Source organism: Lampetra planeri, chromosome 55 (genome assembly GCF_965212315.1).
Source record: "Lampetra planeri chromosome 55, kcLamPlan1.2.h2, whole genome shotgun sequence".
Taxonomy (NCBI): domain Eukaryota; kingdom Metazoa; phylum Chordata; class Hyperoartia; order Petromyzontiformes; family Petromyzontidae; genus Lampetra; species Lampetra planeri.
This window is the reverse complement of record NC_136161.1, coordinates 1,566,950-1,593,638: the sequence shown is the minus strand read 5'-3', so window position 1 is coordinate 1,593,638 and position 26,689 is coordinate 1,566,950. Positions and strand designations below refer to the sequence as shown.

The 26,689-nt window shown below is 43.0% G+C and overlaps 1 protein-coding gene across 1 annotated transcript; it reads right to left on the bottom strand.

Moving 5' to 3' along the window:
* Positions 1-4,815: 4,815 nt before the first annotated feature.
* Positions 4,816-25,864, bottom strand: LOC144735475 (interferon-induced very large GTPase 1-like). The gene is made up of 3 exons (XM_078617874.1): positions 25,758-25,864; positions 15,315-15,618; positions 4,816-9,697 (listed from the first exon to the last, which is right to left on the bottom strand). The coding sequence occupies exons 2-3, from the start codon at positions 15,604-15,606 to the stop codon at positions 4,908-4,910; spliced, it is 5,082 nt and encodes a 1,693-aa protein (XP_078474000.1). The 5' UTR covers positions 15,607-15,618; positions 25,758-25,864; the 3' UTR covers positions 4,816-4,907.
* Positions 25,865-26,689: the final 825 nt, after the last annotated feature.

The following is a 26,689-nucleotide window of genomic DNA, read 5'->3' as shown; positions in this document are numbered from 1 at the left end:
GAAAATATCCTCATTAACCACGTAATTTACGTGAAGGTTTAACACGCAGTAGGCTTTTGCAACCAATATGTTCCATAATAGAGTTTTTTTTTGGGTTACAAATATAAATGTCGTTAAACCCGCCACCACACGACACAGTAAATTAGTAGTAAGGTTTGTCACGTAAACAACACGTGACAATTCGTTATACTTTCAGTACACCGGTTGTGTGTTGGAGAGTAAACCCACAACATTGACAATTCGTTATTCTTTCAGTACACCGGTGTGTTGGAGAGTAAATCCACAACATTTACAATTCGAGTGCCGTGACGTCTCACCGGTAATTACAACAACCAGCCTCATCAGGCGACAGCCACAATTGTGGAGAAACCCTCCTCCTGTTTCGGTCTTAAATAGATGAGTCAGTGTGATGTCGTCACTGTAAGCCCATCAGATGCGAAGACCAGAGGGGGGGGTGGGGTTAAGGTATTTATAGACATTACAATCCATAGCTGTTAGTAAGACAATATGGAGAATACTGTATTCATAGCTCTAAACTTGGGAAGTGTCTTTGGTTGAGATCCGTCAATTTGCATTTTATCTATCTGTAGTTTATATTCTTGGTTCTTTCGGTAAAGTCACGTAGAAGGGAAATAATAAAATGTTCTTGCTGTGGTTTTCACACCTCATGATGATTGCTTGTGTTGCAATCGAAACGTCGTGAGAATTTAATTGTTTTATATGTTATTATTATTTTATTGTTTCCCTTCTACGTAACTTTATCGAAAGAACCAAGAATATGAATTCCTGCAGTCACGAAAGCTTTAAATCAAAATTGATCTGTAGTTTATCGAATCGTTACATCTGAGACTGACGAATAATTTTAACCTAGTCCTGGAATCAGTTTATTTTGGCCTGCAAAAACGACTGCGACTTTGTGTAAATTGTACTGTGGTTTCTATTGTGAGGTTGAGAATGCATCTCTAGAAAACCACGTTGTGGTTGGACACCGATCTCATTTAATTGCTGGCTGTTTTGGTTGTCTGGGCTCGTGGACCTCTCGAGAGGAGGTTTGGATTTGGGCCTTTCGGAGTTTCTCCAATTTAGGCATTTTTAGAGGCAATAACGTTGCATCACAATAACCATTTGTATTCAAACTCTTTGGTTATTTCGGTAAAGTCACGTAGTTAGAAATAAAATAAAACAAATCACGACGTTTCGATCGCAACACAAGCGACCTTCGTCAGGTGGAGAGTATGGATTCCTGCAGTCACGAAAGCTTCAAATCAAGATTGAACCATTGGTGTCGTTGTTTGCTTGCATTTCCCTCATGCTATACCACATTGTGCCTCGTGGAGTCAGCACCACGGCTGAAATTCCATATCTAATCAGGGCTCAAACTCCCGCAATGGTGTGAGCCATCCCAATTCCCAGTGATGTTTGTGCGTTTCAGCTGAGCAGTCTCCAGGCCCTTGATCTTCACCGGATCCTGCCCATTAGTCAGTGCGTTGTTGTACCCTTGCTGGAGTCCATAAATGACGCGATGCTCAGCCCATTCCGTGCTCCCTGCGGATGCCTCTTATAATGTTACCCGGTGTGGCCACATTGATGATGTTGGCAGAGCCTGTGTGTGTGTGCTTGTGTGTATGAGGAGTAGTAACCTGCGTGCAGCAATGCTTCTCGTAAAAAAATCATTCAGTGTGGTGTGTGATGGTTTAACTTGATGTTCAGTGACAGAGTTAGCCAATTGTACAAAGAGAAGAGCAATTCCCGAAATGTAACATGTATCCTCTATGGAGCATGCGCTAGACGAATATGGATGTTTCTCATTTGTGCTGCTTCAAAACTTCCAATGCAAGAAAACGAATGTTCATTCTCGAATACTGTTTCTCTAATACAGTAGACTCTCGATTACCCGCGCTAATGGCGAAGTGGACGGCCGCGGATAATTCAACATTGTGGATAATCCAAAAATATAAAAAATTCCGTGGATTTCTATGCCAAATATTAACGATTGACGGATCGATGCGTGTGCTCAGTGATAACACTTTTCTGCTCCCGCGCAGAAGACTCTGCCCACGTAGTAGATATCAGAGCCATGCCAATCAAAATCAATCAAACTCCACCCATTGTTGTAAAGATATGGCAACTACTGTATTGTAGAGGCGATCACGGGGATTTCGGATTAATAGGAGCACATACAGTATTTGTTCAGTTTAAGATCGTGACTTGTAATAAACATTTCCAAGAATAACAATGCATCACTGTTTTTAGATTATTAATTTGGGCTTAGCGAAAACTCCACGAGTTAGTAATTTATGTCAAAATGTCAGGTGCGCTGTTAATCCTCAAATCGTATAAACTGCACGTGGATAATCGAGAGCCTATTGTACTGTTTAAAAAATATGGCCACACCCTTGTATGATCTTTTTTGTTACACTAACACATGGCGAATGGTGATTTTGTTTTAAGAAATTTCTTTGTTCACATGGTTACAAATGTATTCTGCATGTTAAATAAATAGAAATTTAAATTTGAGATTGACGTTAGATGCATGACTTTCTCAGGAACGTGTTCTTCTAAATGCAAGCCCACTGTGACACTTGGGAGATTGTTTGAAATCCTGAAAGCAGCAGGCATTCAGCAGCGGTTTGAAGAATACGTGGTACAATTCTGGCTTTATTAGGCACACACGGAATACAAGCAACACCGCTTGTTCGCAATCATAATATACAGATCAAAAATACCTGACCCTTAACACAGCATTCTGGAATGTAGCATAGTTTAACTGAAAATATGGATTCAATAAATCAAGTTTACTTCTCACGGATTTTAATAGCAATACACTCAAGAACATATACTGTCAGAAAACAATAAACGAGTATTTATTTACATCGATTCCTCTGCTCAGAGTTCAAACATAATCAAATCTAATTACTGTACAATTGTTGTGTAAGTGTTTGAGAAACGGTATTTCCTTCCTCTTTGTTTCTCTCTCTATATAAAATGGAAATTTGTGAATGTGTCTGATCGAAATATTTAGCATACTTTCCGACATGCAATAAACTTGAAATTTGGCATGTGGGTAGTTTCCAGACTGTACACAATGCAAGAAGTATAAAAATCGATTTTTGTATTTTAGGGGGGGAGGGGGCGGGGCGCAATAATGGATATATTTTGCACGGAAAGTGAACGGTGACGTCACATCTGTGATGTCACATCTGTGATGTCACCCGCATGCGGCAGCGTCACGCAGTGTGCCTGCTGACGTCACGCATACCCCCCCCCACCCTCCGCGTAGGCCGTGTATTAATTCAAGACAAGAATCCAAGTCCCGGGCGAAGCCGGGTAGTAAAGCGAGTACAATATAAATAGCCATCCCATACCTTAGATCAGTGGTTCTTAACCTGATTATTTTTAGACGGTAATTTATCGAAACACAAATAAAGCACGGGCACACAAGTATAACAACTTTGTTTCATTAAACCCTCTATATGTTTATTAACGTCGTACATTTGTTTACGATTGAGAACCAAAGGGGTGCAAGGCTGCAGTAAAGACCAAGAACCACTGCCTACGAAAATTTGATATTCTAATTATTTAATATCGTGCCACTATTTTCGAACACTGCCAGAGGCTAATTATCTTCACCTTAAGATAAGTGATGACAGTGAAAAAGTGCTTTATAGCTCATCGGATTCCTCCAGTATTAATATATATAAATTAAATATTCTGATGCTGATCAACACCACCATCATCACCACCACCACGAATGTTAACTGGCATTCACTGATGTAGAAGCTGTCGAAGAAACATCCAGCTGTCTTTGGACTTCATCATTATCAGCATCAGAATCCATGGGCAGATAGCCCGGAGATACCCACTGCACATTTCGTAATTTGTCTCCACTTTCCTCCGTCTTGTGCAAATATTCTCAAATAGTGGCCACATATTCTTGGTTCTTTCGGTAAAGTCACGTAGAAGGGAAATAATAAAATACTATTATTAAATAATATTATTATTTTATAGAAGGGAAACAATAAAATAGTATTATTTTATTATTTCCCTTCTACATGACTTTACCGAAAGAACCAAGAATATGAATCTCTGCAGTCACGAAAACTTTAAATCTAAATTTAGTGGCCACATCTTTCTGGCACCAATCTCCTCTTGTGTTGTCAAACCATTCTCTGTTAGGTCTCCCTATCTTTCCGGTTCCTTCCATTTTTCCGAACAACACACTTTGCATTTTCCTGTTGTTATCCATCCTACATATTTGTCCAAATAATTCCAGTTTCCTTCTCATCACTGCCTGCATCGTCAGGTCTTCTTCTGTATGCAACCTTTGTCTTACTTCTACGTTGGTCACTCTCTGTAGCAATACATTTCGAGTGCAAACATCTTATCTCTGCCAGTCTTAATCGAGATTTGAAGTTGTCGTGACTGCAGGGATCTGATTTGTGGATTAACCTCGCACCTGAGATTGACATAAATTAATTACTCATGGATTTTCCCTTAAGCCCAAATTAATCATCTAAAAACAGTTCAACATTGTTATTCTTGGAAATATTTATTACAAGTAACATGCTTAAACTGAACAATTATGTGTTCCGGTTTATCCGATATTCACGTGATCACCCCTCTACAGTACAGTAGTTGCCGTATCTTGACAACAGTGAGCAGAGTTTGATTTTGATTGGCGTGTTTCTGATATTCGCTTCGTGTGCCGAGTTTTCTGCACAGGAGTAGGAAAGTGTTATCACTGAGAACAGTCATCGATTAATCATATATTCGTGGTTTTTGGCAAACATATCCATGGAAAATGTTAATATTTTTGGATTATCCGCAATTTTTAATGATCTGTAACCGTCCTCTTTGTCATGAGCGTGGATAATCAGAGTCTACGGTATTTCCAAAAACGACTGCTTTCACAATGCTAGTGAGAATGTTTTTTTTAAGTCTTTCATAATCTTCTTTTTATTTGTTTTGATCTCTTTCCAAGCATCGGGAATATCTGCCGACAAAGCCTTGTGTCTTTCAGCAAATTTCCCATTGTATTTGCAGAACACGATCTTCCAGAAAGTCGTGGCCTCCAGGCTGGTGTCCGACTGAATGAGCCACGAGGCAAAGTAATCATTGATAGTGCGGTATTCCTTGTAGGGGATACATCTCGCATTTGATCGTGCACAGCGGTATGTCCTATTGCTGGCAACAGCTGTTGTGCAAACTTCAACAGACAACTTCTGAGTTGTTATGAACCGAACTCCATTAAGGCCCAAAGGATAATGCAGCACCGAACAGTGCTCCCTATGTCCACCGCCTCCCTGGTCACAAGGCACCCCACAGAAAGGACACTGCTTCTCACAGCCAGCCAGGCTCTTGTAGAGCTCGATGTGCGGCTGCACAGTGAGACGACTCAACCACGCCGCATACTCGGCATCACTGGCGACACTGAATCCTCGTAACATTTCCCCTTCAGCAGAGTCCAACGAACTCTTGAGTTCTTCCGAAAATTGCTTGACACTGTTTGTGTCTTTGAACAACAAAGACCCAACTATGTCAATGAAATCCTTATTAATGATGATGTGATTGAGCAGACACTCCCCCAAGCTGTCTGAGAATTTCCAAAGTGTGGTCGGAGTGGCTATTTGTTTTGTGACAGTGTCCACAGATGTCTTCACTTCTTTAATCAGATTGCTCAAAATGGCGCTTGAGAGATGGTACATTTTAGATTGTGATCCATGCTTACTCTGGCAGTGCTTTATGACCTGGGCCTTTATCCATTCTTTTGTAAAACCTGCATAATTCGTGATGTATCTGTCGTAATTTTCAAAGTCGTCTTCATCCAGCAAATGCAGTAGCATTGCCAGTTGAAGGTTTTTCCGGCTCAAAAACGTAGGGCTACCGCTATCGCTCTTCACGTTCTTCGCAATATCCATCCCCAATTTGTTGTCGACAGCCTCAAGTAGAGACGGCTTCAAGCACTCGTTACAAAAGGTCTTTGCATGCTCCATATTTTCATCCCCTTGACGATAGAGTTCCTTGAAAATAACAAAATATGACTCCTCAACTTGCTTCAATTTATTTTTAGGATCATTGACTTCATTGTTAATGTCATGTTTATCTTGCCATGTTTTTATGGCGATGTGACATACAATCACAGTGGTATCTATTATTAAGTCTTTGCTGATCATAATGTTCAGATTTTCAGCCTCTTTAAATGCGGCCCTTACTTGTTGCAGAAGTTCGTCACAATAGGCGGAGCAATAATCGTAATGTTTTATTTTGTCCTCAATATACCGGGTCATCTTTGTGATTATCCAGCGAGAACGTTCCTTCGACTGGTTCACACCTGAGTCATCCTCTTGGGTTGGGTTATTTCTACGTCCAGCCGATTTGACAGGTGTTTCTGGCCCTTGTCGACATTCGTTTACAATTTTGTCGCGATATTTGTCGTCCTGTGAAGTTTCCCGCAATGCTTCACTCACAAGCAGCTGATATTCTATTTTACTGTCAATCAGCGCTTTCTGCACATCTCTGTAAACGTTGTGGCGGGTCAATTTAATTTCTGGGAGGAATTTAACCACCTCTGTCCACATGTTGTCAAACTCTTTCTTGAGCTGTTGTTCGTTTAATTGTATGTCCTCGTTCTTGCAACGCTGAAGAAGGGAATGAACTTCCAATCCAATGATCTTTTTCCTTTTTGTTTCAAGCTCATCTATGGAGTGTCGAGACTGTCTCCTGCAGACTAATTGTTTGAATATGTTCAGGGTTTCATCGTGTGATTTGCTGCATAGGTGATTGGCGCTGATGTTGAAGTCCTCTTTGTATTTCTCAACTAAATGCACATCATTGCTTTTGTTTTCAAAGTAGATTTTTAATTTGTTCTGTATAGCGACTTTTCCTTTTGAAATCTCATTCCCTAATTCAAGCTCCAACTGTTGAAGAATTTCCTGAAGCTTCTCGTGTTTCACGTTCATTATTCTATTCTCCTTCTCCTGCGTCCAAGAAAGAATTTCCTTACGATATTCCCACTCCCAGTCTGTATATTGAACACACAGTTTGTAATACGCATCGGCAACCAAGCTGTTCCTGAAACTGAATATGAAGTGCTCCTTTGTCACTGCTTCCCAGATGCTTCCGATCCAAGCGCTGAACTCTGACAGCGTTGAAGCTCCCTGTGTTTCTGCTCTCTTTTTAAAATGGTCCATCAGGTGCTGCTTGAGTTGAAAAACCTGATCGCTGTACGCAGCACTGACTGCAGCCATTGGAGGGGTTCCATGCCAGAGGCCGGGAATGTACCAGTTGTCCCGACTCACGTCGTGCTCCATGACGTCGGTGAATTTACTGTAAGTGGACTCCTTGTGCTCCATTCTTGCAGCTGCCACCGTCATGGCATTCAGTTGATCGATGAGGTGTTCGTTCTCCATCATGTTCTTGTCGGAGGCAGCGACATCGCCCGAATTCTGATGCACAAACTGGCAACTTGGTTTCTTGCCCACTGCTTTCATTCTCAAAAAAGCGTGGACGACGATTTGCAGAACGTCCTTCATGTCTTCGGCATTTTCCGTTGCCAGGTTAATGAGCGTGACATCGCTCAAACCAACGAACACCGTGGCCAGCTCATTGTCGTGCTCGTGGTCGTCGTGAAGTGTTGCCAGCTGAGGAGCTTTCAGCCCTTCTGTGTCAATCACCAGGATGAAGTCACACTCCAGTTCTTGTTTCAGCTCATCGTCAATGCTGATGAGCTGCATGAAAGCGCCGCGTGTGCAGCGGCCACTGCTCACTGCGAACTGAAGCCCAAACATGGTGTTGAGAAGCGTGGACTTGCCTGTGCTCTGCACCCCCAGCACGGTCAGGACGAACACGCGGGGATCTCGGCCAAGCCTAGTCCTCACTGCCTTAAGCACGTCGGTCACCCAGTCAATGGGAATACAGCCAACGTCTCCATCCATCAGCTCCAAGGGAAACCCCTCCAAGAACAACTCCGCAGCAACAGATGGGAGTGTCAGTGCCTCGGGGCAGGCAGGTTTAGTTGGTTTTATGGTACTGGATGTTTTATGCTTGGAAATTGCTTTAGTTGCTTCATAACACTGTCCGATTTCCCTCATGAAGTGTTCCATTCCTAATGAGTTTGATGACATTAATTCTTTAATCGTATGCAGATCTGCACTTTTAGTCGTAGAATCAACAAGTAGCTGCTTGTAATCATCACGTAACGAGGAAAAGCTGGTCCTGGATAAACTGTTCAGTTCCAATTTCATCCATTGAAGGGCGTACATTTTCATAATGGTCGACTTGTCTAACAGTAAATCAACGCACATTTGCATAATATCTGAAAAACCTTTACCTGCCTGCACAATGCGAATTTCTCTTTGTGTTTCAACTAATCTACATATGTATTCTTCGACAGAATCACCGACTTTTTTCAGCCGATTTTGCTCTTTTTTGCTTTCTGACCACCTGCGCCAAAGATCTCCTTGCAATGGGAGATCTCTCTTACTCTCTTTTACACCATCCTCTTTTATTTTGTCAATAATTACTTTGACTTTTCGTTTAGTTTGCTGACATTCTTTTTCACATTCATCGACTGTAATTTCTAATGATTTAGCAAAGTGGGCCATATCTTCCATTGTCCTGGAATTTATACTACTTTTGATTACATCTGCGATCTTACAGCGCATTTTCCGAGTAAAATACTCTTCATTGTGCTTGCCTCGTTCAATAATGTTAGTTTTCTCTAATTTCAGCTGAGACCAGATTGCATTTGAATTCCTGATTCTACTACGCACGTCCTGATTTGTTATCAGAAACAACTGAGCTTCTGCATCGGCAAGCAGAGGCAATATTTTGTCCACGTCTGTTTCTTCATTGTCAACAACGACGAATATAGCCTGCGAGATTTCTGTTAGGAACTTAAGCTGAACTAAGTGATCTCGGGCATCGCCGCGGAGATTTAAAATGCTAAACACCGTTTGGAAAACGTCCACATTTGATTTCCCACCAGGACAGAACGTACACGTTTCAACCAGTCCATCGGAGCACTTTCGAGCGATGTCACCACATGCCATTTCTCGATGGACAAAGAAATCGTGTTTTTCATTGCTCAGAATCGAATTGAGCACTTTTGATTTCGAGACACTGCACTCTCCAATCCGAATGAATGAAATGAAAGGCATTTTGATGCTGACTAATGACTCCTCCATGCTGGATGCATTTTGCTGTAGTTTCCAGTTTTTCACAATTTGCCTCATGGCCCACAACATAAATGTGATGTTTCCTTTGCCCGAATCAGGCAGTAAGAGAGGCAAGGCAAACTGACACTGGGCCATCTTCTGCATAAGCTCCTGCTGTAAGAAGCTGTCAGCGCAGAGAAACACCGCGGTTATCATGTCCAGTGGATTTATCAAATCGGCTGTCGCATCACTACCTGAGCTGCTTGAATTTTCATCGTCACTCGTATCTGCCTCTTCCATTCTACACTGGCCATATTCTGTGTTTCTTGCCCTGGGATTTGCTCTCATTACATTCCTGAGGAAATGTTGGGAAATTTCCTCAAGAGATTTGGGATATTCCTCACAGCCAATTAATTTCAAAACGTAATTTCTTGATATTTTATGGGGGTAAAACTTGTCCAATGTAAGTTTCTTCATAGTAGTATGAAAGATTATTTTTGAAGACGCCATCTTGTCAACCTTGTCTTGTGAGACCTCGACTGCTGTGTCCATGAACACAGAAATATAACAAGTAACATAAAGTTATACATTATTTATTCATATACAATGTTGCATTACATTACATTGTAACAGTGAAGAGGAGTCGTAGAATGGTTTAAGCACTTCTTTGTTTCATCAACGCACAGCAATACTAGTTCCAAGACCAACCCCGAACACACGTCCCACAGCCCATTTTAACCCCTCAATCTCTGCTCCCGATACACATCCGCGTCTAGCACGCCTGGTCCGGGTGACGTCACTGCCCTTTGACCCCTGACCCCCGCCCCGAGCAGTCCCGCGCGTGTGATTGGTGCGTGTTGTCGTGAGAGCGGAGATGTCGTGTTTGCGTGGTGCGTGTGTGTGAGGGTGGCTCGCAGATCCCTTACAACAGTGACAAGGCTAAATGGGTATATTTTGTGAATAGGCCAATTGAGACAGATTGTTATCCTTCCAATTCTAAGCAGCTCTCAAATCCTCCGAATGAAGGCTCAGGATCAGTCCCATAATACTTTTGTGTTCGTGATGTAGTGAATTAATATTGACCCACTTTTGCTCAGCCAGCTGGATTGTGGCCTCCAAATGCACGAACATTTTTTTGATACTCCTACTGATGCTCCTGCTGTTGTGGAGTGACTCATGCAGCCAGCTATGGCTACAGGGTTTGGTGGTACATGTTATTTATGTCGTTTATTGTTAAATTTCGGTCACAGTTCCTATGATCACTGTTACGTTGGTGTATGGTGCTTTTTTCTGGAAGACTTTACAGTTTTTTCCTGGATTTTTCTGTTTGCGCATAGTCACTTTAAGATGTTTGCTTGTTCATGTTTTTGTTTTTTGTTTGTTGCAGTTGCACCCGATTCAAGAGCCGAATGGCTTACAGGGCTATACCTAATAAATAAAACTGAAACTGAAACTAACCAGGCTCATGTGGAAGTGTAAGGGTCGCGCGCCAGGGCACACTGAAGTTAGGTGGGGACACGGGGCCATACCAAATATGAATGAATTAATGAAGAAAGATGGCGGTAAGGAAGCCTCCAAAAAAGGAGACAGGCGATTGGAGGAGATCTGAAGAAGGAATATTTGGCGGGAAATAATATTATTTACAATACACCAATATTATCCTCAGGATTTTTGGGTTACATCGCGTAAGTATAAATGTCTTGTTAAACTCGCCACCATCCGACACAGCCAAAATCGCAATAACAGGTATTGCTATTTTTGCACATTAAAACGGCAGAATGTGCAAACATAATGTACATATGTAATATTATGCATGGCGTGATGTACATAGGGGCCGTCCATAAATGACGTCACGCGATTTTGAATGATTATTGACCCCCCCCCCCCTTCGTCACACGGTGTCACAAAAAGTCAGACCCCCCCTCAAATATGACGTCACAAAGGTCTGCCCCAGCCCCCCCAAAAAAACATGCTTCAAATCGCTTTAAACTATTACCATTGTAGTGCGTATTTAATGTGGTGCTGCACTCTAATGTTGTAAAAGAAAACATTTACTAAAAAGTCTATTTAATTAAGTAGAACGTGTTGTCTATATTTATTTAAAGTTGCACATTTTGATGTGACGTCACATTTCTCAAATCCCCTCGTCACACATCGTCACAAATATCTGACCCCCCCCCCCAGGTGTGTGATGCCATTTATGGATGGCCCCATACATTGTGTATTTGATTAATTGTGCCAATAAAACCCAACCAACAATAGATATCCATTGTTATTGATATGAGTACATTAACCACCCTTTATTTAAGACTGAAAGAGGAGGAGGATTTCTCCACAACTCTGGCTGTCGCCTGATGAGGGTGGTTGCAATTACCGGCAAAAAGACACGGTACTCAAATTGTAAATGTTGTTGTGGGTTCACTCTTCAACACACCGGTGTGCTGACCTAGTAACGAATTGGCACGTTTTGTTTACGTGACAAATCTTACTAATTGGCTGTCGGGTGGTGGCAGCTTTAACGACACGTTTATATTTACGCGATCAAACCCAAAAACCTCTTATGGTTGGTAATGCTCTTCTTGGTTCTTTCGGTAAAGTCACGTAGAAGGGAAGTAATAAAATAATAAAAATAAAACATAATAAAATAAAATAATTCTCACGACGTTTCGGCTACAACGCAAGCAGCCGTCTTCAGGTGAAGAAGACGGCTGCTTGCGTTGTAGCCGAAACGTCGTGAGAATTATTTTATTTTATTATGTTTTATTTTTATTATTTTATTACTTCCCTTCTACGTGACTTTACCGAAAGAACCAAGAAGATGCATCCCTGCAGTCACGAAAGCTTTAAATCGAAGTTGTGAATGCTGTTGGCCTACTGGAGCTGTCCGTGGAAATGTACACATTTACGCATAATCTCATTAAGCTGGTGTCACAACTTTATCCAAAATGCAGACAGTAACACGAAAGCGAGGACTTACAGTGGTGAAAGGAGAAAAGAGCGAGGACATCGAATGTGAAAGACGGTAATAAAAGGAAGACAAAACTGTGCATGCTACCGGATGCAGACATGTTGATGAGACGATCTTAAAGTATATTAAAGCGCTTTCAGTTGGATTGCTCATTACAGGGTGAAAAAGGAGACAGGAGTGTGAGTAACGATGTGTGGGAATGTCTTATCCGCTTGCAGTTTATCGAAATTGCGGATTAACCGCGCACCTAAGATTGATATAAATTAATAACTCATGGATTACCGAACGAATGTGTGCTCCAGTTTATCCGAAATCCACGTGATCACCTCTACAGTACAGTAGTTGCCATCTTTAAAAGTGGGAGGAGTTTTATTGATGTTGATTGGCATGGCTCTGATATCTACTTAGTGGGCAGAGTTTTCTTCGCGGGAGCAGGAAAGTGTTACTGAGCATGCACATCGATCGTTAGTATTAGTTCTAAATAGAAAGAGTAACATTAAAAATCGTCAGTTGTGCTTCATTTTGCGTGATTTATCCGATCAATTATTTTGCGAGTTTAATTTACGCAACTGTGTGATGCCAGAGAAATGTAAGCGTGTTGTTTTAACTTTAAATCAGAAACGGGATATTATATGTCAAATCTAAGACGGCAGTTCACTTAAACATAATTTATACTTATATGAGTGGTTTTTGGCATAGAGAACCGCGGAAAATGGTTTTATATTTTTGGATTATCCGCGATTTTAATTATCTTTGGCCGTTCTCTCTGTCAGCACGGACAATCGATAGTCTAATGTAATTGCAACAATCCTCCATAAGTCACCACAACATCGGCATTCCTGACCCCCTACACGCTGACGTCAATCCCTGTGCCGAGTTGACCGGGAGTAATCTCGAGGCGTGAAGAGAGGAGATTGGTAGCTGAAGATGAGGAGTTACGGACCACGGTGTGAAGATAAGGGATTGGTGGATGGGAATGAGGAGACAGGGATGATGGGAGAGGAAGGGAATGGGAGACGTCGGCAGGATTGATGGCAAGGAGAGGGCTGTGGATGAAGAGGAGATAACTGTGGATTGAGGGAGCTGTGTATGATGGAGAACGTGGAACAAAATGATTGGAACCCTTACCTGCCTCTGCGATTAGGTGAGGAGAGTGTCCGCTACATAAGTATGAGTGGGTATGCAGTAAGTTGTGTTGTACAAGGACCACGTGGGATGTTAAAAGCAATGCGTGCCTGTGTACATCCCACCACGATCTCATGGGCTAAGGCACTACGGTAGGTTTTCCTAAACGCCAGTACTTGCAACACACCACGCCTTAAGATATCTCTTCATTAGAATTGGTTCCATTAACGCAGACAGCGTTAAGGCGCAGTCCATAAATGACGCCACGCGATTTTGGACGATTTTTGACCCTCCCCCTCGTCACACGGCGTCACAAAAAGTCAGACCCTCCTCAAATATGACGTCACAAAGCTCTGCCCCCCCTCCCCCCAAAAATAAAACATGCTTCAAATCGCTTTTAACTATTGTCATTGTAGTGCGTATTTAATGTGCCGCTGCACTCTGATGTTGTAGGAGAAAACATTTATGAAAAAGTCTATTTAATTAAGTTAAACGTGTTGTCTATATTTATTAAAAGTTGCGCAATTTGATGTGACGTCACATTTCTCAACCCCCCCCTCCCCTCGTCATACATCATCACAAATGTCTGACCCCCCCCCCAGGTGCGTGACGTCATTTTTGGACGGCCCCTAATTGCTTAGCGTGTCACACGTCGGGCGCGTGTAGCGTGGCATGAGCTAATTTGGATTAAAATGAGTAGCCTCGTACTGTGATGGGTCGCCAGGAATGGAGTTTGGGAAGCCATGCTTGGCTACGGCGTGAGGACGCTTCGAGAGAGTGAAGGAGACATTGGCATCGCGCAGTGTAAGTGTCAGGTGCTGTCACAACACCAGCCATGTGGTGGCAGCAACGTGCTGCGCAGACGAAACTGGGATTACAGCTCACTGGTTGGGCCACATTAATGCTTTTGTCACGTGTACCTCAAGCCGCCATGCGTTGCGGTGTGACGACCACTCAATGAGCGAGTAGACGCACGGGAGCTACACATCATTGACAGTACCGGTGGTTTAATACGGGATATTAATGGCTCGTAGCGCTGACACTTTTGGTCATCTGCCGCAGCCCGTTCAGCCCCATGCCAAACCGCGGGCCCCCGTCATGTGCCAGATGACAGGGTCATAGCATTGCCCTCCCTCCAGGCTTCCATGCCGATTCCTCACTGCAATTCCTTACTGGAGTCGGCGTGTATTCGTGTTCGTTGTCCCCGTTTTCTGGGCTGGTGGCACTGAGACTACAAGAACAAACCTTGGCACGTGTTGAGGTCAATTGTGAGTGGCCACTGCCGTGTAGGAATTTTTAGACGATTTGCTTCATTAAATGTTTTTTTTTATGAATTAAATTATCAACAAAAATGTTCCATTCCTTATTAGTAGTAAGTTACAGAATGCCAAAATGTAAATCCAGTTAGCCGAACACCATAATTTTTATCAGGTAAAAAGGTTATTTGGTGATAGTGCATTGTCAGTGATACACATGCAGAAATAATAATGGTAAAAGAGCTCACATTCGTCAATAACATTGCTTTGAAAAAGGAAATCACTCGGCAACGTCAGGGACTGCTGTGAAGGTTGGATTTTATATAATCCTCAATGGCACCTTCGGGCATGAATTTCCAACACTTCAAAAAAACGGCACACTAAATAACGCCCGAGTCAACTTAACGCATGCTCTATCAACGCCGGCCACTAGAAGCCACCACTTTGAAGTACATAGTCCACGAATGACATGTCTCCACCACTGCAATTATCTAAGCCGGACTAATTGGGTAGAGAAAAACAACGCAAACTAATTTTTTAGCATGCATTGTCAATTCTGTCACTGCCAGGGGTGACTGAAGAAGTATGAGAGAAGTGACTGAGGTGCCTATGAATGTGTGGCCGACCCACCGACAGGATCTAATCAAAATCTATAGAATGCCTTAAATCAAAGTGCGTCATATATTAAAAAAATACAGGGCAAGCAAAAACATATTTAGATGGCAGGGCTGTACAAAGGACAGTTCCGCCCTCAGGAGAATGTTCCTCACCTCTGCTTTTCACGATTGAAATTTTAGAATCTCAACGGTTACTTACCGAGTCTGTCAATCCATTCGCGAAGCTCCCGAGGGTAGCCGCTCTCCACATTTTTGAGCGACTGCAGGAGATTCTTGCAATCCTCCTCCTCATTGTCAATGAAATGGTCGACCAGGAAGCGAGACTGACTCCTAGAGTCAGTGATTTCCGCGGCACGTTTGTAAACGCTTCTTTCAATGAAGGCGTTCGAGTCCAGATCGTCCAGCATGTAGGAAGGATCTTGGCTGATCCATGCGATCAGTTTCACTTTGTTTGCCCGGATTACTTCCTGCCAATTCGTGGGCATCCTAAGCAGCGTCTGTTCAATCACATAGAGAGAATAGGCTACTTCATTTCTAATTGAATAAAATATTCGCAAAATACCACATTTCTGTTTAAAATGAACCATTTTGTATTGTCATCGCGGCAAGCATCTTAGTCGCCCTAGCTGGGTCATATAATGAGGCGTCCATTGATGACTAAAATATCTATTACACACGTATAATACACACATTCTCTCACACAAAATGCGTTAATTTATTTTAAAATTATTTGTATTGATCCAACCACAAGGGGGGGGGGGGGTGTACAGGTGAGTGAGAGCGGTGCACAGCGGGAGAGGCGTTGTGTGTGGCACGTGGTGCGTCGGCCCCATAGCGAAAATAGTGAGGAGCAAGTTCGGGAAAACGAGATAAATACCCTTCTTGGTTCTTTCGGTAAAGTCATCACGTAGAAGGGAAATAAGAAAATAAAAAAAATTAAACATTATAAAATTATTCTCACGACGTTTTATTTTTATTATTTTATTATTTCCCTTCTACGTGACTTTACCGAAAGAACCAAGAAGATGAATCCCTGCAGTCACGAAAGCTTTAAATCGAGAGATAAGTACTGTAGCTTGTGACCAGTTCTGGTGCTTGCACGTACTGTACACTCAATTAACGTCCACTCTCCCCGACTAATCATTGACTCACACAAATTTTCCCGATCGAATTCACTTTCTATTATTATACAAATAGCAACATTAATGCTATTCTGCCACATGCGAGTATATTTATGAGTACTTATAAAGAAGAATGCATAGAATGTGAATCAGTGCCCTAGATAATGCTAATATCGATTTTTCCCCCCTGATGTCATTTAAGAAGCGGCAATATGTAACATGGTTTATTTTGAATATAACCTGACTTACTGGATCCTGTCCTGAAGATGCTTGATGCAGTATCAGAGGAAACGTTGTATCTAATTGATAGATTCCATTGTGAGAATTGTTTTTTTTTACTTATCAATGAACATGAAGCAAGAACAATTGGCGCATGAACAAATGAATGTGTTTGACTATGTCGGGAGGTGGAGGGTCTTGTATAAAATGAATACTTGATATTGTCTAATTTGAATGTCATAGTTCCTTGTAGACACACACGTGTATTCATTGCGTTGCGAGAGTTGAAAAACCAGAAGGGGCAAAACCCTTGAGTAATTTGAATGAGAAGTTGTAAAACAGGCTTGATGGCTTGGGATGATAACAAGTGGTAGGAACCTGTGAATTTCTCCCTTGACCAAACAAAGGCATCACCAGAAAGGCCATGAATGAGCACCCTGACGTTTTAACTGTGCGCATGACAGGAACCGACCACACTCAGCAGCTGAGCTGTTTTAATGAATAAGAAGTCTTGGCGTTTGGAGAGTCAAAAATGTTCAAAATGACCAGTTTCATTTATTAGGTATCGCCCTGTGAGCCATGCGGTTTTTGACTCGGGTGCAACCGCCACAAATAAAAACATGAGCAAGAAACATCTTAAAGTGACTACGCGCAACAGAAAAATCCAGGAAAAAGCAGCAACGTCTTCCAGAAAAAAGCACCGTATTTCAACGTTGTGTGCAAAAATCCCAGTGGGATGCAAGTCAAACAATAACAAACATTAGACAATTTAGATTAAAGCTATCAGGCTAACTCTGTACTTCAACAAACAAACATGGCTAAACCATACGTTTTCGAAATCACCAAAATAAAGCTATAAAAACAATGTAACAGTGATCATAGGAACTTTGATTCAAATGTAACAATAAACGATATACATAACAAGTACGAACAAACTTGGCAGCCATAGCTGGCTGCCTGAGTCACTCCATAACAGCAGGAGTATCAGTAGGAGTCATATTCTTTGGTTTTTTTGGTAAAGTCACGTAGGTAAAAAATTAAAACTAAAATTAATAAAAGTAAAATAAAAATCACGACGTTTCGGATTTTTATTTTACTTTTATTAATTTTAGTTTTAATTTTTTACCTACGTGACTTTACCGAAAAAACCCAAGAATATGAATCCTTGCAGTCACGAAAGCTTCAAATCTAGAATCAGTAGGAGTATCAAACATTTTCAATGCACCTTAAAAGATCAGCACACTATAATCAAAACTCAAGATCATACTTTGCAGCGGTCATCCGGAGCGATGCATTTTATTTCAGGCCACTGCATAGCAGTGGCAGCTAGGGGTGAACATGTCCTCAAAAGCAGTTTTGAGTGAAGGTAGTGATCCAAGTTGCAGTTTATTGGCGATAAACATCATGGTACTTACGTAGTAATTTGATGATATGCTGTACTGTTACATGACAATACAGCCTAGGGTCAAAAGGTGTTCATATTATTCTTTGGTTCTTTCGGTAAAGTCACGTATACAGATACATTAATAAATTAAATTAAATACTAGCATACGACGTTTCGATTGCAACACAAGCAATAATCATCAGGTATAAATTAAATAGAACCACAAATCTAGTATGCTTAGAAATGTAATGTAATACAACAGAGAGTTGGATAACATATCAGTCAACACCTTATCTGGTTGATTACGTTCTTCCTGAGAATGCTAAATTTGAGAGAGAGATTAAACACAGAACCAGAAACATAGACAGACATATAAGCAGACAGATATCACAGAGATACATAGAGAGAGAGCAAACATAGGCACAAAGAGAAACTACGCCTCTGTGTCGAGGCCTTTACCGAAAGAACCAAAGAATAATTCCTGCAGTCACGAAAGCTACAAAGTAAGGTGTTTTGATTAACAATAATCGTCTATGTGTGTCTATGTTGTGTGTCTCTGTTTTTTCTCTCTATGCTTGTGTATCTGTCTTTGTGTGGAAAAAAGAACCGATAATACACTGTAACATCATTGGAACCTCATTTGCCAGAATAAAAAAATATGATAATTGGTTTTTTACCCTTCTATCTGGCAACAAAACTGGACCAAATGACGCCAAAAGGCGCCTTTTGGCGTCATCTGGTCCAACACCACGTGAGACTAGGCTCTACGGAAAGCTGTCTCGGGTGTGGACCAATCAACTTCAAGGACAGTGCATATCATTATCAGAGTTGTGTCTTTTGTTTGCATTATGACTGCAGGTATTGTGGTCTATGTAAATATGACTCCTTGTAAAAAAGATGTCAGTTTTGTTGCCAGATAAAAGGGTAAAAAACCAATTATCACACTGTAACATGATAACAAATGTAAATGTTAATAGCTTCAAAAAGTCAAAGAGTCTCCACTATCGTTGTCTACGCGTGCCTGGAATTTTCTCCAGGTGGTCTCGAGAGCCCGGGATACACATTTATTGTGGTTATTGTTGCAAATTCTCAGAAGTGTTGACATTCTTCTGAAGCACACTGTACTTGGTCCAGGTTGTGGACCAAGAAGCATCGCAGCTGACATGCATCACAATTAATAACAAACGGATTGTGAATTGTCGCGTTACTATGAGACGTAATCGTGTGTTTATTTAATCACATGATCGTGGGATCTGATCATTGATGCTTTTCTAATCATTTAGTACACATTTATGGGAACGTACATTTGCACGTGTACTGAAGTTCAACTCTGATAAGTACTGTTCGATGTCAATTTAAGTTGATATTAAAGTTGCTTATATCAAGCAGGGTATGTGTGTTTCTGTCCTAACTCATGCATCATATTTCTCAATTGCGAGAACTGTATCTGAATTCTGAGACCTGAGATAACTATCTTTAATTGATAAAGCGAGAAACAGTAAATGTTAAATCGAGAATTTATATTATCCCGATTGATAATACATACCCCTAGACAACGTGAAAACCAATAACTTGTGATGAAGCGATAATTAATCTATTAATTGTTAAATCGAATTCTCGAATGATCTTAAATTCATGAAGTCGGAACAACTATTCTTTAAGCATAATTGTCATTGATCATAGGCATAGTAATTAATCATTGATTTTAATCGCAATAATACATTGCATTTCAAGGCCGTAGCCATGGAGTCAACATTGGGAGGGACCAAATCTTCGAGGGTGTCTGGGGGTCCCAACCCAGAAAAATATCTAAATTAGAAAACTAATTTCCTGCCTAAAATATTTTTACAAGTCACTAACACATGGGATGGACTTTTAATAATTTACAATAATGTCAAATTTTCTTGCTGTGGTTTTTCACACCTGATGATGATTGCTTGTGTTGCAATCGAAACGTCGTGAGAATTTTATTGTTTTATTTTATTATTTTATTATTTCCCTTCTACGTGACTTTACCAAAAGAACCAATAATATGTCTAATAGTGTATTGTATTTACATTGCTCTGTTTTACTTTTTTACCATTTCTTGTTTCATTGTATGTAATGGCAGAGATTAGGGATTAATAAAGTACAACCATAACCACAATCATATGAACAGAAATCTATTTTATAGCAATAAATTGGGGGGGACATTGAGCATATTTGAATATTGAGGGGTGTGTCCCCCCCCCCCCAATATATATTAGAATTACGGCCTTGTTGCATTTAATTACATTTGTAGTGAGTTCAACCGAGTCACAGACGTACTCTTGGAGGCAGCACATTTATATAACACCAACACACGGGTAATTGCCCCTTAACAGAATAACAACCTGTGACCACCAGGCTAACTACACTAGTTACAACGTAGCTGCTACTACGGACCGAACCACAGCTCGGGTCCAGGTCCACGTGTTGGAGACTCGGTAGAATGTAGACGAAGGTTTGTTCAGGATGAACAACAACGCCGGCCCCTCTGGGGGACCTGGCTTATATCCTCTGCGGCGTGGCTGGCTCCGCCCTTGGCCACGACCACCTTCCAGAATCCTCGAGCAGGATCTGGACCCCGACTACGTGACCACCCCTAGCCCCCACTTGGGGCCCCTTTGGTCACGTGTCCTTTCAGGTCAACCAGAGTGCCATGGTCTTTCGTAACCTCATTCCTACGGCCGGCACTCCCACACCCTATCCTGTAGGGGCCGGCACTGCACGCCAAGCGTGGCGCCATCCAGCGCATTCGATCAGCGCTCACCCAGCCCCTCTAGGGCCGGCATCACACGGTGACATCACGACACATTTAACATTATACACATGCATCACATTTAATAATAATATTCCATAATAGTACTATTTATTTAACACAATATATACAATAGTGTGAATGCTCCAATAAGCAAGAAAGATACGTTGCTGTACAAGTGGCAACATGTTATGGCAACAGAACCTCCGATGGCGGCAATAAATGATAGAATGCAATATAAGCGTACATGCATCAGTGTGAAGACCCAAAATCAACAGACCACTTAGGGGCCATCCATAAATGACGTCACGCGATTTTGGACGATTTTTGACCCCCACCCCTTCGTCACACGGTGTCATAAAAAGTCAGACCCCCCGTCGAATATGACGTCACAAAGCTCTGCCCCCCCCCCCCAAAATAAAACATGCTTCAAATCGCTTTAAACTATTGTCATTGTAGTGCGTATTTAAAATGTGCTGCTGCACTCTGATGTTGTAGGAGAACACATTATAAAAAAAGTATATTTAAGTAGAACGTGTTTTCTATATTTATTTAAAGTTGCGCATTTTGATGTGACGTCACATTTCTTAAACCCCCCCCCCTCGTCACACATCGTGACAAATGTCTGACCCCCTCCCCCCCTAGGTGCGTGACGTCATTTATGGACGGCCCCTTACCCGATGTGGTACGCGCGCAAACCGATAGTCAAAAAAGTGTGTCAAGGCCTCTGATTGGTGCAGGGAAGCCTCAGAGAGGACTGCTTCGGGTGAGAGAATTGAATTTAAATGGAGGGCTTGGAGAGAAGGCGAACTTCGATCGTCAAGAGCTGAAGCAAAAACGTCTGCCGACGTCGCGACAAATGAACCTTTCATATGGCAGGACCCCGGGGTCCCGATTAAACTCACGTCAAAATCGTCATTAACTTTCGATTTAAAGCTTTCGTGACTGCAGGGATTCATCTTCTTGGTTTTTTCGGTAAAGTCACGTAGAAGGGAAGTAATAAAATAATAAAAATGAAACATAATAAAATAATTCTCACGACGTTTCGGCCACAACGCAAGCAGCCGTTTTCAGGTGAAGAATGAGACACTGCCAAGCTAGGAGCTTATATATAAGCTGAGTTGGAGGTGGAAGAAGAGCGCCTTAACAAAAGAATGTGCATATCAAGAGGAATTTAGCATATTCATGGGAAATGCGTAGGAGGTGGGCGGGGGGGGTTTCAAAGTCATATTATGCCCATGCATTATGCAGGATCAGCAGCACCAAAGGGAGGGGGCAGGGGGTAGCATTAACAAAGGGAGGGAATGTTAATAGTATGTAGAAGCAATGAAACATGTGAATGGGAGAACGGTGGCAGGAGACCCGCAGCGGAGCAAATAATGCATTCCCTGTGGAGAACACAAGATATATAGTTAATGCCAGTGAGTGGACTGCGGTCTGAAAGTCACCGTAAACGTGAACAACAATCAGTTAAGATCCGAAATGGTTTATTACGTCCTTCCAATGATTGCTGAGCCAGAATCCATCTTCTCGGTTGAAATTGTCTCTGTGTTTGTATATGTGGATCGCCTCATGAACGAATCTCTCATGGTAGCCAGATGGCTTGCAGAGAACCTCTGTCTTGGAGAAGCAATGTCATGTGAGCCCACTGAATTGTAACAGTGATCTGCCACGGCTGAGGTGTTTGTCCTACCGTGTTTCAGGTCAGCTTTATGTTCACGGATGCGGTCCGAGACATGTCGTTTGGTTTCTCCAATGTAACTGCTACCACAGAGGCAACTTAGTTTGTAGACGCCAGGGTACTGTATGTCTGGAACCACGTCTTTTACAGACGGGACCAGATCACGGATTTTATGTACTGTGTTGAATCGGACCTGAATCTTGTGTTTAATCAGGATTTTGGAGATCTTTTTTGTGACCCCAGCAATGTAGGGTAAGGTGATTGTTTTGAAAGGCTCCTCAACAGGATCCTTCTTGATGGTTGGAGTGATGGCTTTTCGGATTGTGTAGTCGGAGTAACCATTAGCCTTAAGAGCTTGGCGTACGTGTTCGAGTTCACTGGCAATGTGTTCCTGGTCGGAGATGCATAGAGCCCAATGCATCGAAGACAGAGGTTCTCTGCAAGCCATCTGGCTACCATGAGAGATTCGTTCATGAGGCGATCCACATATACAAACACAGAGACAATTTCAACCGAGAAGATGGATTCTGGCTCAGCAATCATTGGAAGGACGTGATAAACCATTTCGGATCTTAACTGATTGTTGTTCACGTTTACGGTGACTTTCAGACCGCAGTCCACTCACTGGCATTAACTGTGTATCTTGTGTTCTCCACAGGGAATGCATTATTTGCTCCGCTGCGGGTCTCCTGCCACCGTTCTCCCATTCACATGTTTCATTGCGTCTACATACTATTAACATTCCCTCCCTTTGTTAATGCTACCCCCTGCCCCCTCCCTTTGGTGCTGCTGATCCTGCATAATGCATGGGCATAATATGACGTTGAAACCCCCCCGCTCACCTCCTACGCATTTCCCATGAATATGCTAAATTCCTCTGGATATGCACATTCTTTTGTTAAGTCGCTCTTCTTCCACCTCCAACTCAGCTTATATATAAGCTCCTAGCTTGGCAGTGTCTCATTCTTCACCTGAAGATGGCTGCTTGCGTTGTGGCCGAAACGTCGTGAGAATTATTTTATTATGTTTTATTTTTATTATTTTATTACTTCCCTTCTACGTGACTTTACCGAAAAAACCAAGAAGACGTCATTAACTTATTTATTTTGGGCGACTCCGTCCCACCGCGCACGTGATCGCCGTGACTGACCAGAAATCAATCCTCTCGCCATTCACCGAGCACCAGCGGCGTTGCCAAAATCGCCGTAGTCATAAACAAAACTTTGAAACTCTGATTAGCGCATCGTATGAGGAATAGATTGCCGTATTGTTCGCCTTCAACAGACATCAAATGATGTCGCAACGCAGTTCATGCGAAAGCCGGGGGTTTATGGGACCTCGGGGTCCCACCATAAGGTTCAAATGCAGTCAACAAGCAGACAATTGATCATGTAGGCTTTCGCGACCAATATCGTCAACATTAAGAGCTTTCTTGGGGTTAGATCGCGTTAATATATAAATGGCTTGGTTCTCCAACACACCGGTGTGCTGTGCTAGTGACGAATTGGCATGTTCTGTTCACGTGACAACCCTTACCAGTTGGCTGTGTCGGGTGGTGGCGGGTTTAACGACATATTTATATATCTACGCGATCCTACCCAAAACACCTCTTGTCGTAGAGTGGATCAAACGAGTCCAGCCCAGTTATGTCAAGACATGTACGTGCTGTTGCAGTACAGTGAAACATGATAAATAGGTTTTAGTTACATATTAGTCACAATGACAATAAATAATGCTATTTTCCATGTTTGCTATTAGAATGACATTTCGAGCCACGATTAAAATAAGTAGAGGAGTGTGTCGTTTCATCAAAACCAGCTTCTTGACTGTCACGAGACGCACATACCTATGCACACAAACACAAAGATCCCCCGTGTAGCCTGTTACAGATTGTTGGGGCAAGTGCTGTTAACGAGCAGCTATGAAGGCCGGCACGGCACACGAGGGGGTGGGTGTCAAGAACCACACCACGCCCGGCCGTCTTTGTCTCCCCAGTGGCGACGTTTACACATTGCACCAGGTACTAATTTGAGGCTGAGTCGACCTAAGCGAGGCTCAGGACCAGTTCAGACAATGGTCACTGGTGTTGACCGTGAACAGGAATCGAACTGGGGTGGCCGGTTTCGTAGCACAGTGCACTAAGTGTTGCGTCACACACACACCTGACTGGAGACACACACACACCTGCCTGGAGGCACACACACACCTGTGTAGAGGCACACACACACACCTGTGTGGAGACACACACACACACCTGTCTGGAGACCTACAAACACACACACCTGTCTGGAGAAACACACACACACACCTGTGTGGAGACACACACACCTGCGTGGAGGCATACACACACCTGTCTGGAGACACACACCTGTGCAGAGACACACACACAGACCTGTGTGGAGACACACACACACAAACCTGTGTGGAGACACATACACACCTGCCTGGAGGCACACACACACCTGTGCAGAGACACACACACAGACCTGTGTGGAGACACACACACACACCTGTCTGGAGGCACACACATACACCTGCCTGGAGGCACACACACACACCTGCCTGGAGGCACACACACACACACCTGTCTGGAGGCACACACATACCTGCCTGGAGGCACACACCTGTATAGAAATACACACACACACACCTGCCTGGAGACACACACACACATCTGCCTGGAGGCAAACACACACCCCTGCCTGGAGGCACACACACACACTCACCTGTGTAGAGACACACACATCTGTCTGGAGACACACACCTGTATAGACACACACACACACACCTGTATAGAGACACACACACACAAACCTGTGTGGAGACACACACACACCTGTGTAGAGACAGACACACACATCTGCCTGGAGGCACACACACACACACCTGCCTGGAGGCACACACACACACAAACACACTTGCCTGGAGGCACACACACACACACCTGTGCAGAGACACACACACAGACCTGTGTGGAGACACACACACACACACACACCTGTCTGGAGACACACACACCTGTCTGGAGACACACACCTGTATAGAGACACACACACACATCTGCCTGGAGGCACACACACACACCTGCCAGGAGACACACACACACATCTGCCTGGAGACACACACACACACATCTGCCTGGAGGCACACACACATATCTGCCTGGAGGCACACACACACACCTGCCTGGAGGCACACACACACACCTGCCTGGAGGCACACACACACTCACCTGTGTAGAGACACACACATCTGTCTGGAGACACACACCTGTATAGAAACACACACACACCTGTCTGGAGACACACACACACACACCTGCCTGGAGGCACACACACACCTGCCTGGAGGCACACACACACTCACCTGTGTAGAGACACACACATCTGTCTGGAGACACTCACCTGTATAGAGACACACACACACATCGGTCTGGAGGCACCTGCACTCACCTTTGCACGTCGTCTAACTCACTCGTCCATCCGGTGCACGTTGCCTCAGGTGCAACGCACTGCGCACGCTTTCCCAGGCCCTCAGTCCCAGTGACTTTAAAAAAAAACCAGGTATCCTGAACAGCACGGGGTCGATGAAGGCGAAACAAATAATGCCTGAGTCACGCACTGCGGCTGCTGTCAACGCCTGCACGAAATGTTCACCAGTGCATCATCGCCTTTATAGTGGGGTCAGTTAAAAATCGCATCCTCTTCAACTCCACTCCCACAAAGCGCACTGTGGCCCTGCCTCCAAGGCTATCCTCACCTTACCCCACCCTCGCACAGTCTGAAGTTAGCTTCTCGGCTAATCACCAAATTATTGATGTTATTATCTTGTATTGCCAGCTACTAGAAGACACACGGCACATGTATATACATATAGAAGAACAGCCTCGTATGGATCACTGTTTGTCGTCCCCTTGTATCAGGCACTCTGAGGACACCTTGAATGGTGAATCCTTTTGGGAGAAACGCAGGTGGGATGGGTCAGCTGTAGGGCACACGCAGGATTACTCGGTCGTATTCACGTTACGTGACTGGGGAAGTATGATATGAATTCGAAGTGGAGTAAATTCGACTTCAAAGTGACTCTCACAAGCACCCCCATTACATATTTGAACAAATGCAATGCACTCCATTTACGTAACAAACTACGTCTGAATGTCGCTTTGATGTTTCTCATTACTTTATAATGACAGGGTCAGTAACCCAAAGGGCCTAGAAATGTTAGCTTTCAATTAATTGGTGCTTACTTCCGTGGGTGGAATTCCTTTCCAGCTCACACCCCGCCTGCGTGCCCATCGCCACATATATATCCTTGTTGAAACTGTTCTCTCACTGGTTCAGCAGTTCCACTGCTGGATGATATTTTTCCGCCTGAGGACGATCAC

Bases quoted from the DNA above. Each gene is read 5' to 3' on its own strand.
- LOC144735475 (XM_078617874.1), bottom strand. From the start codon at position 15,606: ATGCCCACGAATTGGCAGGAAGTAATCCGGGCAAACAAAGTGAAACTG. The intron at 9,698-15,314 runs AACCGTTGAGAT...TCATGGACACAG, and splicing joins GATTGACAGACTCGGTAAGT to CAGTCGAGGTCTCACAAGAC.